This window comes from Mastomys coucha, unplaced genomic scaffold (assembly GCF_008632895.1).
Source record: "Mastomys coucha isolate ucsf_1 unplaced genomic scaffold, UCSF_Mcou_1 pScaffold17, whole genome shotgun sequence".
Lineage (NCBI taxonomy): Eukaryota > Metazoa > Chordata > Mammalia > Rodentia > Muridae > Mastomys > Mastomys coucha.
The window spans coordinates 19494780-19509616 of record NW_022196899.1 but is presented as its reverse complement, the minus strand read 5'-3'; the positions used below and the strand labels follow the sequence as shown (position 1 = coordinate 19509616).

The following is a 14837-nucleotide window of genomic DNA, read 5'->3' as shown; positions in this document are numbered from 1 at the left end:
GTTGTGTGTGTGTATGTATGTGTGGTAGTATTGTATGTGTGTGTGTGTGTGTGTATGTGTGTGTTGTTCGTGGTGGTGGTGGTGGTGTGTTTGTGTGTGTGTGTGTGTGGTGTTGTGTGTGTGTGTGTTGGTGGTGGTGGTAGTGGTGGTATGTGTGTGTGTGTTGTTGTTGTTGTTGTTGTGTGTGTGTATGTATGTGTGGTAGTATTGTATGTGTGTGTGTGTGTGTGTGTGTGTTGTTCGTGGTGGTGGTGGTGGTGGTGTGTATGTGTGTGTATGGTGTGTGTGTGTTGGTGTTGGTGGTGGTGGTGTGTTGTGTGTGTGTGTGTATGTGTGGTGGTGTTGTGTGTGTGTATGTGTGGTGGTGTGTGTGTGTATGTGTGGTGGTGTTGTGTGTGTGTGTATGTGTGGTGGTGTTGTGTGTATGGTGTGTGTGTGTTGGTGTTGGTGTTGGTGGTGGTGGTGTGTTGTGTGTGTGTGTGTATGTGTGGTGGTGTTGTGTGTGTGTATGTGTGGTGGTGTTGTGTGTGTGTATGTGTGGTGGTGGTGTGTGTGTGTATGTGTGGTGGTGTTGTGTGTGTGTGTGTGTGTGTGGTGGTGTTGTGTGTGTGTACATATTTATATGCATGAGTATAAGGAGGCTGGTTGTTGGTTATCTTCCTCCCTTGTCCTCTCCTTTATTTTTGAGGCAGAATCTCTCACTGAAGCTAAGATTAATTCAGTTAGTCTAGCTAGCTAGCCAATGAGCCCCAGGGACTCTTTTGACTCTGCCTTTCCATCCTTAAGAGTTACAGTGCATTCCAGACTTGGGTCTCCAGACTTGGGCCCTAATATTTGCATGGTGTGCACTTTACCTACTGTGCCAACTTTATAGTCCCACAATGAGTTTCCATAAATAATTACAAATTGAAAATAGTACAGAAGAAATGGTCAGGAGGCCAGGTTTTACATCAGATGGCCATGAACTCTGGCTCTTCTATTGATAAGCACAGATGCTAGCCAACATATTTAACCTTTGGAAGCTTGATTGTCTGTGAGTTGAGCCCATTTTCAAAGGATTGTACTGAATAAAATGTAAATGTACTAAACCTAAGAGCTTGACATCCACTTAAGAAACGTTAATAATAAAAAAAATAAAACTTCAAAATGAGTATCTTTTAAAAGCATATTACTTTCAAATATCTCACTAAGACAAACCAGGTTTTTTTTTTTTTTTTTTTTTTTACATTACCTGAACGAAAAGATTATTAGAATACTTATGGCTAGAAAATAATTTTAGATCGATACTATATTTCTTCATAATTGCACACATGTAACATGGGATATTTTGGGGAACCACTGGAACAAAACTCAGGAAAATTAGAAAATTCTCTATGCTATGCAGATTTCTGATTCTTCCAATATTCTATTAAAACAACATATCAATGGAAACCCAGAGTCAGTTTTATCTTAACACAATTAAGGAGGGTAAAAGCTTGTAAGTGCAAGGGGGAGTGTTATTTTGTTAATAACCCAACCACTATCTTAGCCTATTAATGAGATACCAATCTCCTGGAGGAGAATGTCCGGAAATCGCAGTAATTGAAAATGATGCTCAGGGAAATGGTTAAGTAAGTGGTTCCTGGCCTCCCGTGGTGATTCTTCTTTATCTGTCAGAATAGTACCTCTTAACCCCAAAAGTCAAACAGGACTCAGCCCCACTGTGAACCCCCAAGATTCAAAGCAAACATGGGTAAAATACATTCTTTACAGCCGTGATTCAGAGAGCACATTGCCATAATACACTCTTTACAGACATGAGCTGCTGTTGCTAAATCTTCCGTCAATGCAGGAATTCTGGGGCATGTGGAGGAAGGGTCTAAGCTTACCTTTTGTTTGTTAATGGGCTTTTACAGTTAAAGTAGGGGAATTAACCCAGACTGGAATACCCTTGAAGAAAGACATTTATCGTCTTATTTTCTCCAGTGGTGGATTGTTGAGAAGCAAAGGAGAATCAGCCTCACAAACAAATCTCCTACTGCCCTAAATAGTTTTACAGACTCCTTTAAAATAACACAAAGTCAGGCAGTATCACTGCCAGACCAGCACTTCCTCAGGGATCTTCTTCTACTATGACAGGATAGAACCATCTCTAATACAAATCAACACTCTTATTTCCAAAGTAAGCAATTTAAAAGGAGGCTTGAGCACTAAAAGACAAGTTTGCAGAGCTGCATGCTCTGACAGTCGGTGCAAGATGAGCCTGCAGATTGCATTGCGCTGAGTAGCTGAGTATTAGGGCTTGTTTGGATGCATTTTCAATTGCACTGAATAAACAGCATGGGATGTTTGATGAGTGTTAATATGCAAGATGTCACAATTAGGTGTGATTGTTCTTTTAAATTGCCCTGCTTCTTTTGTATTCTTCCTTTGATCTCTCACAAATAGTGAGAACAAAATTTGCAATTTAAAACATATTGACTTTTACTCAAAATTTTATTTACACATTGTAAATTCATTGTGAGCTGAAACTTATAGTTAGATGGGGAAATATCTTCAGTCTATAAAAAAGATGGCAATTTCTTTCTCTTTTACATGTGCTGTATCATAGCATTTTCCCTGCTAAATTTTTGATGTTAAGTTTAAAGAAACTTTCTGTAAATGATATTTTCTGCAAAATTGAGAAATGGCAAGGAACCTGAACTCACATCTAGGCAGGATTTAAATATATTTGTTCTCATTATTCATCAATATGGATTTGGTTACTTCCTTTTATTTATTTTTCAATACATATAATCATTCTAACATCTTGATCTTCCATTCGTATACTGACAATTTTCAAAATAGGAGTCTGTGGGGTCTGCTTATGGGATGCTGATTCTGAGTAGGTTTGTTGATTGGTTCTCTAGCTAATTGAAATTATTAAATTATCAATAAGGAAGAAATTTTCATGTATAACCTACAGCGCTGAAAAGACATGGTAGCATACAATGCTTGAAGACGTGTGTATTTGACAAAGTCTGTCTCTACATCAGTGTTTGTATATTCAGTCGGGAGCGGCTCAGTAACCTATGGTAACTACTGTACCTGTCGTTTTACTTCAAGCCGTGACCTCTTGGTGACGTTCAACTTGCCCAGCTCTCGCCACTCTCATTGTAAAACATCTAGTTGTCACTTCGTCTGTTAACTTGTTTTCACTAATGATCTATTTCATTTTGTTCTCTCTAGAATATAGACCCACAGCTAACTGGATTTGATTTATACGAGGGAAATCTACATCAATGGCCACTCTCACCACATTGCTACTATCGGAAACAGAATGGTCAATAGGGGATGTTCTGATGAATAGTGATGATTGAAGATGCGGCATCCGTCTGTGTGAAATCAATGGGAGCTACTTACTGCATGAAGAGTGCTTTGAGCGTTCCTTCACGAGCTCAGATTTGAGAAACTGGAGCTGCCTTCATCCATCATTTCATCTTTCTCCAGTGGATACAAACATATTTGCCTCACTGTAGCAGATAAACAGACAACTAATGTGGGACCATGGCACTTCCCAGATGCACGTGGCCAAATTATGTTTGGAGAGCCATGATGGCATGTGTGGTCCACAGGGGATCGGGTGCGTCGCTGACTCTCTGTTTGTTGGGATGCTTGCTACAGACTTTTCACGTCCTCTCTCAAAAGTTGGATGATGTAGACCCATTGGTTACTACTAACTTCGGCAAGATAAGGGGAATTAAGAAAGAACTCAATAATGAAATTTTGGGGCCTGTCATTCAGTTTCTTGGGGTTCCATATGCCGCTCCGCCAACAGGAGAACATCGTTTTCAGCCTCCAGAACCACCGTCTCCCTGGTCTGATATCCGGAATGCCACTCAGTTTGCTCCTGTGTGTCCCCAGAATATCATTGATGGCAGATTGCCTGAAGTTATGCTTCCTGTATGGTTCACCAATAACTTGGATGTGGTTTCATCCTATGTGCAAGACCAGAGTGAAGACTGTCTATACTTAAACATCTATGTCCCAACTGAAGATGGTGAGTTCATTGCAGGAACCCAGGGAGATATGTGTATTTATTTTTCTATTCTAAGTTCTAACAATATTAATTCACATGTACTGGTAGTATGCATGGCTTTTCCTGTTGGCATGTAGACATATTTTACATGCTTGCATGCTGCTCCTTTTTGTTTTTTTTGTGTGTCAGTGTATCTGTTCTTATTTTTTCACTGTGCCTACTCATTTTCTTTCTTCCACAGCACGTATATTTAGGTAGAAATGGGCTCCTAATTTCCATTTCCTACCAAATGACTCCTGAGAAGATGCATCAACGTTTTCCTCATTGCATGTGCAGGCTCAAGGAATTGGGGCTCCTTAGCGCTCAGTAAAAGCAGGAGTGTACACTAAGTTAGCTAGTGGTGTTGCATGTTCCGGCGGTCTGTGATAGAGCGCCATGTTATTTTCTAGTCTTCTATTCATTTTTCAGTAAAAAGAATATCCAAGGAATGTGCCAGAAAACCCGGCAAGAAAATATGTAGAAAAGGAGGTATGTATGAAAGTGAAAATGAAAACGATGTCTAAGTTTACAGAGGAAGAAGGATACTCTCCCAAAGGATGACTTGCTTGCTGATGCTGAGGAGTGAGTGTTAGGTGAATGATGGGGTCAGGAGAGCCAGCACAAGACAATCCTGGGAGAGCTCCTTGCTGGCACCTGTCTTCTCCTATGGGCAGTGGCCCCATGAATGTGATTTTTGCCAAGACTTTCCTCATAAAGAAAAAAAACCTGACTTTTATGCTGCCTAATGAACCCAAACAGGACTGCCTTTACAGATGGTCAGTATTGGTCCCTGTAGTCTTCCTGAACATGTAAAAATGTGCGGCCTTCTTCAAAATAATCAGTTCAGTCAAAACCTTTGTTTTATGTTGGTGTATATTCTTAGATCATCCTGCATACTGTATGGACTTTCTGACCATAAGGGTAAAATGGCTACAGCTACGGGGCAGTTTCTATTACTGGGTAATGGTGATTTTTTTTCCCTCAAGAGTCGTTTTTATTTTTAGTTACTCTTCTAGAAAAAGAAAAATTAGATATTTTGTTCTTTATGTGAAATATTTACAGTCTCCAAATGTCTTTAACATTTATATATTTACGTTAAACAATTTAAAATATGGGGAGAACGTGATTCAGAAGCTACAATTAAATCAACCTTCAAATCATCCTCTAGCCAGATTGAGCAAATGTAGACACTGACAGCTGCAAGCTCGCATTGAAATGCAGCATGTCCACACTCTGTTTTTATATAACAGCCAGTAAATCACTCATAGGAGTGTATGATTTTCTAAGGCAGTAAATCTTCTAAGTGTTATTTTGACCTTATTCATAACTTGATAGAAATTTCAATCTTCCTACAGAAATCATATTAATATTCCAGTGTTGTGTATCCCATCTCTCCATGCATGGGTCAGACTTCATTATGGCATCTTTGTGGGGGAGGGAGTGTCTAAATGATTCTGTTTTATGGGATTGCATTATAGGGAAGATACTTAGGTTAACAAATTTATCAACCTTTCATCAGAAGTACTTGCTTTCAGTTGCTTGGGGGACATACAGTTTGGCCTTTATTTTTAAAAATTTAAGGCCATAGTTTGGGTCAAATCATAGTATGCTTAAGAAGCTGTGTGGAGGAAACAAGAGTGCTTTGAAATGACTAAAGAAAAGTATTCTTTGAATTTTCAATTGAGAGTGGTTTACACGCCTTCAACTTATGTATAATACTGTGGCGGTTATTATTATGCAGCTTATCAAGCATGTGTAATTAGCTAAGTGACTTTCGCCTCCTATCACAAAGCTGTTGATTCACAAAGTCATAAATAAAGATACTGTTGAAGAATGCATAAGTAGAGCATAATGCATAAAAATAAGTGTGACTAAGAAAAGAAAGATAAGGGCTCCAAACGGTAAAAGAGTAAGCAAGAAAATGACCTTTCTTCTCGTAGGACTTAATCAAGAAAAATAGGCTTAGTCGTAAATTCTTTTTCTCTATTCCTTGGTTTGTTGGTTCTACATGCTTATCAGAGAGTTGGCAAAGAGTTGTGGAGGCTGGCCTGTTTACTTTGGCAACCTTTGAGCTAATTTATAATTAGATTGGGACAATGTCTACAGATGCCCACTGACTGTGTGCTGCTATTATGCAGTGCTAATTAAGCACTATTTAACAATCCTTTTACCTAGGAACCTAACATATCTTATAATTAAAGAAGACCTGCTCCCTTTTAGTTGGTGATTTATTACCCTAAGTCTGAATAACTGATAATTTAAGTGTAATATTCTATACTACTATTATGTTATAAAAATACAAACTAACATATTTGACTCTTAATGAAGTAATGAAAAGTTTCCCTAAACTTTTAGTTTTATGTTTAGTTTCTACAATGAAAGGTTTATTTTAGTCAATTTATGAAAATTATAAAAGTGCATATGTTGACAAGCTCCTGGTCTCCCAGCACTTGGGTGATAGAGGCAGAGCAGGAAGTTATAGTTTTCAAATACAGCTGCAGGTATACAATAAACGGGAGGCTAGCCTGTGTTCTATGTACCCTGCCCCAAGAAACTACAGAACAAAGAAGTGAAAAGGGAGAAAGAGAAGTAAATATCGTTCTGTTTTAAGAAATTACTAGTAATTTCTTAACTATTAATGAATGCATTAAATCTACCCTTCATGTGGACTCCGAGTTCTCGAGCAGTGTTGTAGAGGGTCTTCCACAGTGGTTCAGAGACTAGGTAACAGTTGTGTTATTCTTGGCCCAGTTGCTAGCTTTTGTCTTGCCATTACTTACCTCTTTTCTTTAGAATGTATGGCCTCACTTGCAGAGGCAGATGGGCCTGGATTTTGCGCCCATCCCACTATAGTCTGGGCATATTGTATTCACTCAGAACTATTTCTTAATTGCCAATTATAAAGATGTAGTAATCAAGTGAGTCAGTAATAAATGAGGGGGACAGAGCATTCTCTTCTCAGAGAGCTTACATTCAAGTGACTTTGAAAGAACAACACATTTTCTTTTCTTTGATCTGTACAAAAGGAAGAAAAATTTCTCCCTCCAGGAGATGTCACGTTATATTTTTAAAATACCTTTTTGCTACACTCTCCTCTGCATTTGAAGTTAGAAAACACATTTAAAGAATAACATCAAAGGGCTTCCTTTTGTTTTAAAACAAGTCTCTGTTGCATATTTTAATGTATCTTTTTATATATGTCCCATGATAGTTTTAACTATATGTTAATTGCTTTCTAGATATTCTAGACATTGCATTCAGAGTTCTGTCAATTTAAAAATTGAAGAGAAAAATAAATTATTAAAATGAGATGCTGCTGCAGACCACTTGGACACATTAGTGACATAGAAGGTGGGATTTGGCGTGTGGAGAGGATCAGGTGGTTTCATAGTTTAGCCATTTAATCATTACAACAACATTATGAGAAAATGATAGCATAGTTCTTGCCCATAGCACTTACTAGATAGAGTTAGGTTAAGTTGAACCTCTCTCTGTGCGGGAAACGTGGCTCAGTTAGTAAAGTAATATAAGCACAAAGATCTGGAGTCAGTCTCTAAGCAGCATAGAAAAGCCAGGCGTCATGGCCTCTGTCTGTAATCCTTCCTGGTAAGACAGAGGCGTCTCCTGACCTCATGAGCCAATGAATCTAGTCAATTTTGATTTCCAGAGCTGATCATCTGCTTCCATGTCCCTTCCTTTCCCTTCCCCTCCTTCTCTTTTAATTTTTTCTTTCTTGCATATTCAAACATATCCAGAAAATAAAATTCTATCCACTCACAATGTTTTTCACAAATTCAGACCTTAAATCAACAGAATTTGATCAAGCTAGTATAAACAACTTACTTGCAAAAGCATGTCCAGCACCGCCCATTCTAATAACGTCTTCGTTGCCTTTATTGTTGCTGTGGTTTTTTTTTTTTTTTAGAGTTTTTGTTAACTTTGTTCTTTTACCCTTTTCACACTTGTACCACTACATATTTAGGTCTCTCTCATGTCCCTTTCCCAGTTCTCTCTCAGTCCTACTCATCTCCTCCTCATCTGGTAATACTCTTTCATCTATTTAAGATTTTACTGCCAAGGCTGATATCCAATATATTCCCCTCGAAAGCTACGCAGAGGTAGTTTTTAAACTCCCTTTAGTTTCCCTGTGTTTCTAGGTTTCTGCCTGTGAGACTTGCTAACAAACAGCGAGGTGGTCAAATATCAGGCAGTAAACACATGAAGAAGGAACAGGAGACTAGAGTCTGCAAACAAATTGATTGGCTCCTGATTCTGAGGCTATGCAGCCCCTTGCATTCTTCTGGAAGTTGAATCTTATTCTCCATAGCTCTCTGGAGATGAATACAGAATTTTATTTTCCTAGTTGTGATATTTTGTGTATTCACTTCATTTCTCCTCCTTTTCATTACGGGGACATCTTTATAGATGACTCTGTTGTGATTCCTTACGGCTTAAGCATGTTCCTGTTTTCAAATGTATTTGAGTTCTTTGTTTGCAGGGTTTTCTTGCGGTCATCTACAATGCAACCAAAAACATCTCTAGCAATTTTAGGGTTTCTTTGGTTGGCTGTTTACCATAGGGGTTAAATCAATTGCTATCACCTTTGATTTTTCAGGACTTTAGTAAGACTTATAGTCCAAAATCATATGCCTTCTGGATCCATATTTCTAAATCCTTCATTCATTTAACAAGTATGTATTGATTGCTGACTGTGTAGGAATTATTGTCCTAAGTTCATAGATATCATTAGTCCATAGAAAAACAATTTCTTACTTGGACTCAGCTATTGAAAAATTTCACTTTACTTTAATAGGAGTTAAGGGGAAAGAAGAAACAGAATAATAAGGAGAAGCTCTGTGGATGTGTAGGATGAAGTCATTTTGTTTTAAAGGATGCTATTTGACCTAAAGCTAGGGATCTGTCTTGTATATTTCCTGAAGAGTTTGGAGAGCCCATATGAGGGAGGGTTAATGGAGAAAAGCATTGATATTTAAGAAGTTTGGACTCAATTTTAAAAGACAGAATAGTTGACACATTGAGAGAGGCTGGTAAGAGAATATAGAGATGTAGAGAGCACAAAAGAAACCACTAGACCTGAAAGTTACCTACTCAGAACAGGAGGAGAACAACGGAAATTAGAGCTCCGTTATGTGCTGAAGATCATATTTATCGGTAAATTTCTTATAGGTTGTGACCAAATCCTGACCTCACCCTACAGGATATTCTATATCCTATCATATATTATGGAAAAGGAAGAATACAGAATTGTTAGGGGCTTAGCATAGTAGGAAGATGCTGTTTGGTTCCGGCCACCATAAATTAAAGTTGATCGTTACTCATGCACAGGTAAACATCAAGGAACCAGTCTTCTGAACCAACAGCATGGACCATTTTTATAAAAGGGATATATGCTGAGATTTTTTAGAATTCCTATATTAAATATGGTAGAGGAAGCCAATAAAAGAGAGAAACAAAGACTCCAATGTCCAATTTACAGAAATATTCCAACATAAAGAAGACAGACAAAAATGTATGTTGGCTGAGAGCTGGGTTAATCAACTTTTCATTCTTATAACAAATTATCTCATAATCACATTGAGGAAAAGTTTTATTTTAGCTCATGGTTTTGATCCATGGTTCCTTGGTCCCTCTGCCTGGTCTGTGGTAAAGTGGTACATTATTGAGGAGTGTGAGAAAGAAAACATGCACACTCAGGTGTCTGAGAAACAATGCCAGTATTTCTTTCATGACTAGGCCCCTCCTTCTACCACACCCCACCTCCTGAAGTCTTTAGTGCCTACTAACAGTACCAGAGGCTGATGAGAAAGAAGTCTTTAACAGGTGACATAGGGGAAGCATTGAAGTGATAGAACACAGGGAGAAGCAAATCAAAGTTCTGTTGTTGTTGCTGGCTAAGCTAAGAAATGTAAGAAAATCCACACATGTCCACATCAGCTCCACAACTGAGTCTCTGTGGAGTAATGCTATCTTACAGTGAGCACCAAATAAAGAGAGTGGGAGGAGGATATGAGGGCTTGAGCACACATAGTTGTTTTAGGGAGTTTTGAAAACAGAGTTAATTTTATAACTAGATTAAGATTGAGGAAGAATTACTTGGATATAGTAGATATACAAATAACTTTAATGCACAGGGAAGATTGTAGAATTTCTGGACTAGTATTAATGAATCACTGAAAAGGGGGATATGGAAGTGTCATTGGAAAGGTTGCACTAAAAGAATGTGCATTTGTCATTTAGGATAACATGGTAAAGTGGAGAAACATGATATGACTGCATGGGTAACAGAGCATATGAGTGGGATTGATACTCTTCTGGCTTTTCTCTATTCTAATTGAAGTGTGATGGCATGGGAAAGGCAGAGAGAATTAACATTGACAAGATGGTCCCACGATGTACACTTTTGGCCTTATTTATATATTTAATATTACCACAATGTTGTGACATTTTTTATCCCAGTGGAGAATGGCAGAGCTCAAAATCTTGACCAGAGAGTCATGATGTTTTCACAGTCAACCAGCCATGTTTCCTTTGAGGTGATTTCTTCAGAATGAAGGGACTCAAAGCAACAGAAACGCCAGTGACAGCAGCAATCGTCCTTTGCTTTGGGGATTATACATCAAATAGAAAATAATATTGTTGGCCAGTTTGCTACTATAAAGCTATCCAGTGTCAAAATAATTAAATACAACCTCTGATTCATTCACTGTTAGTAATTTAATGAAAATTAACCTTTGAGTCATAAGTTCGATTCCATATTTGAGTCAGTCTTGGATAAGCTTTCTGAAAGCTGAAAGGCAGCCATTGGAACTCTTCTGTGACATCTTCAGAGAACGTCAGTTATCCATTGCTTACTGACAGACATGTCAGGCTTCCTGAAATAGGTGATTAAAGGCCATTGTTGGTCACTTTTTCTGTAGAAAGTTGTTTTTTGTTTTGTTTTGTTTTCTTTTATAGAAACTAGGCTTGAAATTCAAAAATTTGAAGACATATATCACCAGCAAAAAGAGTTACGTCCCCAAATAAATCCAATCTAGATGCCATCCCTTTCTGCTGAGCAGGGTGACTCCTGATGTGTCCCTTTCCCAGGCTGCTCAGCTGTTCTCCCCACAGTGAACATCTGAGTCTGTTCTGGCCACCACTGCAGTTGTGGTTAGTACTTTCTCTTAAGTGATCTTCTTATGTTTATTACTCCTTTTCTTTCTTCCTGGGGTTTCTAAATAAAAGAAGCAAAGTTTCTCTTCCTTCTTTTTTTTTTTTGACTTAACTTTCTTATGGTGTATATTTTGATCATATTTTCTCCTCCACAACTTCTCCCAGATTTTCTTTCCCTCTGAACCTATCCAATTTCATGTTCTTCCTTTCTCTTTCTCTCAGGATAAAATGAAAATAAAAACAAAGTAACAAAAAACCCAAGAAGATAGAAAACCAAAATAAAACAAATGTCTTCCTTCTTCCTTTCTTTCTTCCTTTCTCCCTTTCTTTCTTCCATTCTCCCTTTCTTTCTTTCTTTCTTTTTCTTTCTTTCTTTCCATCTCTCTCTGTCTTCCCTTTTTCTAGCCTTCTTTTTAATTTTAGGTGTTGAATCTGGTTTTTCACAACTTTATGCATGTATACATTTTATGTGTGCCCACTCTGACCCTCTCTGAATTCCTGCTACCCCTACCAGTGCTCTTAACTGCTGATCCATCTCTTATGCTTGAATTGTTATCTCTTAATTATAGCATTGGTCACACTGGACTGGATATTAAACTCATGATCTCATCTCTACAGTTCCCTTTCTCAATCCATGCCTTTCCTTTCCTTTCCTTTCCTTTCCTTTCCTTTCCGTTCCTTTTTTTTCTTTTATCTTTTCTCTCCTTTCTTTTCCTGTCCTTTCTTTCCTGACTCTGATTTTAATCAGGGCCATATGCATGACCATGAGTTTGAAGCTATCTATTGGGTTCACAGTTGACACACAATTGAAAATAATGACTGTTCATCCTTCGGAACATGGCAATAGCTAAAAATTCAGCAGCTATGAATAGGGCTCCATTGACACATCTCAGAGAGCAATTGGCTGTGACAAAGTCTTGAGAGGCCCCAGTGCAGCTACTGCAGCCTGTAGCAGCCGTGTGATCACAAAAGCTGATTTTTTAAAACAGAGTTTAAAATCATTTCATTTAAATTTAATTTTTATTTTAACGTCTACCTATACACATGTTTGCATGTTCACATGTGCCCATGTGTGTCTATGTATGCATGTGGGTTAAGAGCATAAGTGACCTCCAGTGCTGTGTTTTGTTCTTTCATCTTATGTTTTGAGACAGCATCTCTCACTAGCTAGAGCTTACTGAGTACACTCTGCTGATTGTCCAATGAGCTACATAAATACTCCTGTATTCATGTCCCCGACTCACATGGTATTTTGAGTGCTACCAGGCATGCCTATTTTTGCATGGTTTCTGGGGATCAAACGAATGTATTCATATTAAAATGCCAAGTACATTACCAACTGAGACAACCCTTTGTTAATTTATTTTTAATTGATCCATAAAACGTAAAATGTTAGAGATACTGGGTATAGATATTAGATAGTTATATACTATATACATATATATATGTGTGTGTATGTATGATCAAATATTAATCACTTATGATGCAAACACTCATATGCTTTTCTTCTATCTTTTTAAAATAGATAGCATGTAATCACCATATTGGGCAGCACACAGAGCTTTTTGTCCGTGTTTACCTGTAACTTGGTTCGCTTTGTCAGTATTTCACCATTTCTCTCTTCCTTCCTTCTCCCAATAATGGGAAACATTGTTGTACTTTCCATTTCTTTGAGACCATTTCTTTGAGGTCATGGATGATGGTACCTCTGTGCAGTGATTATTTTCACATGACCCTGCACCAGTGCACACACTTCTTTATGTAGCACTGAACCCACTGCTTATATCTGCGGCAACAACCCGGATCACAGATCTGAAGATGGCGAACAGAAGGTCAAGGCAGGAGTCAACAAAGTTGTGTCCAGCAGATGCCTGCTTCTTTGCAATTCTGGAGGCCAACAGTTGTGTTCAGCATCTTGTCCCATGAGGAGGCATCAGTGCTGTCTGTATCTCTGCTGTCTTAAGACCTTCAGCTCTTGTCAGGTGATCTTTCTATGAGGCTTCCAAGTAGGAGGTTTAGGGTCCATCTGAATCTGAGATGGCTTCATCTCGTTGACACTTCTATTACACTTGTATAATACCTACCCGGCATTGCTTTGCCTCCTTGTACTAATTGAGGGCCATAACTTGCATGGATTGAAAATAAAAAAAGGATATATTTATTTTTTGCCTCATAGTTTTGGAATTTACAAGTCTAAAATTAATATGCCAGAAGATTCAATATCTTCCAAAGATCTTTTGAGGTCTCTCTTTGAAAAGTAGATGTCCTTTTGCCCATATCTCTACACAGTGTTATCCCTGCAAATATGTCTGTGTTCGCATTCTTTATATTAATATCTGTTTGTGTTATATGAGTATTTGCTTTCGTGTTGATGTGCGTATCGTATTTGTCTCTGGTGCCTAAAGAGGCCATGAGATCCCTGGAACTAAAATTAAAGATGACTGTGTGCTGCTCTGTGTGCTAAGAACTGAACCTGGTTCCTCTTCAAGATCAGCAAGTGCTCTTAACTGTTGATCTCTTATGCTTAAGTTGTTATTTCTTAATGATAGCATTGGTCACACTGGACTGGATATTAAGCTCATGATCTCATCTTGACAAATTACATCTTGACAAATTACAAATTACTGTCATTACCCTGTTTTCAGAGAGATTATTTTTGGAAGTATGTATGTTAAGAATTTAATCTGCACATGTTGACAATCCAGCACACAAAAGTTGTGGTCTGAGGTTCTAGATGACTTAAATTCTGGTTTTTAATATTTTAGCATATTTCATATCTGAGTAATATATATATATATACATCATTTCCAGTCCTATTTCTCCCCATTCCAACTTCTCCTATGCCTCCACCACTCTCATTTGAATTTGTGACCTCTCCGATAATTATATGTATATGCATACACATACATGTATGTATGTATGCAGGCATGCATGAATTACCTACTGAGTCCATTTAGTGTTGTTCATATGTCCACGTCACCACTGCAAATGAGATAACCTGTAAGAGGGGTTCATCTCTGGAGAAAACTAATTCTCTCTCCCTTAGCATTAAGTAATGGTCTGTAGCCTATATCTAGAAGTATGGCCTTGAGAAATTTGCCTCATCCATGCTGCAATGTCAACTGGTTAGGTCATTATGCAAGTCTTGCTCAGGTGGCCCTATTGTTGACCCTTCTTAGCTGCTGTACCCAGATGCCTTGAATTCTGTGGAAACATCCAGGACAATGTTTTTTATAACCTGTTTCCCAGGATTGATGGAAAATTATATGATCACTATGACTACTATATAGGTGAAGAAAAATGTGATCCATATTAAGTGACTTCTGTAAGGTCACATGACTTTGGGCATAGGAAAGAAGGGTCCTGTGGAAATTAAAACTTAAAGTTTTTAAATTTGTTTTAAGCTATCTTTTCTTTTTATCATGATAGGGTACCATGTAGTATTCTATATGCTGTTAAGTAATTAAGTATTAGACTTTGTGTGTCAGTATGTTTCTGGTTTCCACTGGCTTTTTTGATTTGTAAATATTTTACTCACATAGTTGCTTATGTGCTAACATAGTTTTAACAAAACTTAAATTCTACAATGTAAAATTGTAGTGATACTAATTTTGAATTCTGCTTCATT

General features: G+C 37.9%; 1 protein-coding gene across 11 annotated transcripts in view; it reads left to right on the top strand.

Moving 5' to 3' along the window:
- The window catches only part of Nlgn1 (neuroligin 1), a 901140-nt gene that overhangs the window by 204470 nt on the left and 681833 nt on the right, over positions 1 to 14837 (top strand). For 6 of the 11 annotated variants that reach the window (XM_031376456.1, XM_031376460.1, XM_031376458.1 and 3 more), the window contains one exon: positions 3208 to 4018. In XM_031376456.1, the coding sequence (XP_031232316.1) occupies positions 3526 to 4018 (493 nt within the window). In that variant the 5' untranslated portion in view covers positions 3208 to 3525. Of the gene's footprint in view, positions 1 to 3207; positions 4019 to 4465; positions 4526 to 14837 lie in introns of all 11 variants that reach the window. The other 5 variants (XM_031376453.1, XM_031376452.1, XM_031376454.1 and 2 more) reach the window with 1 other exon arrangement.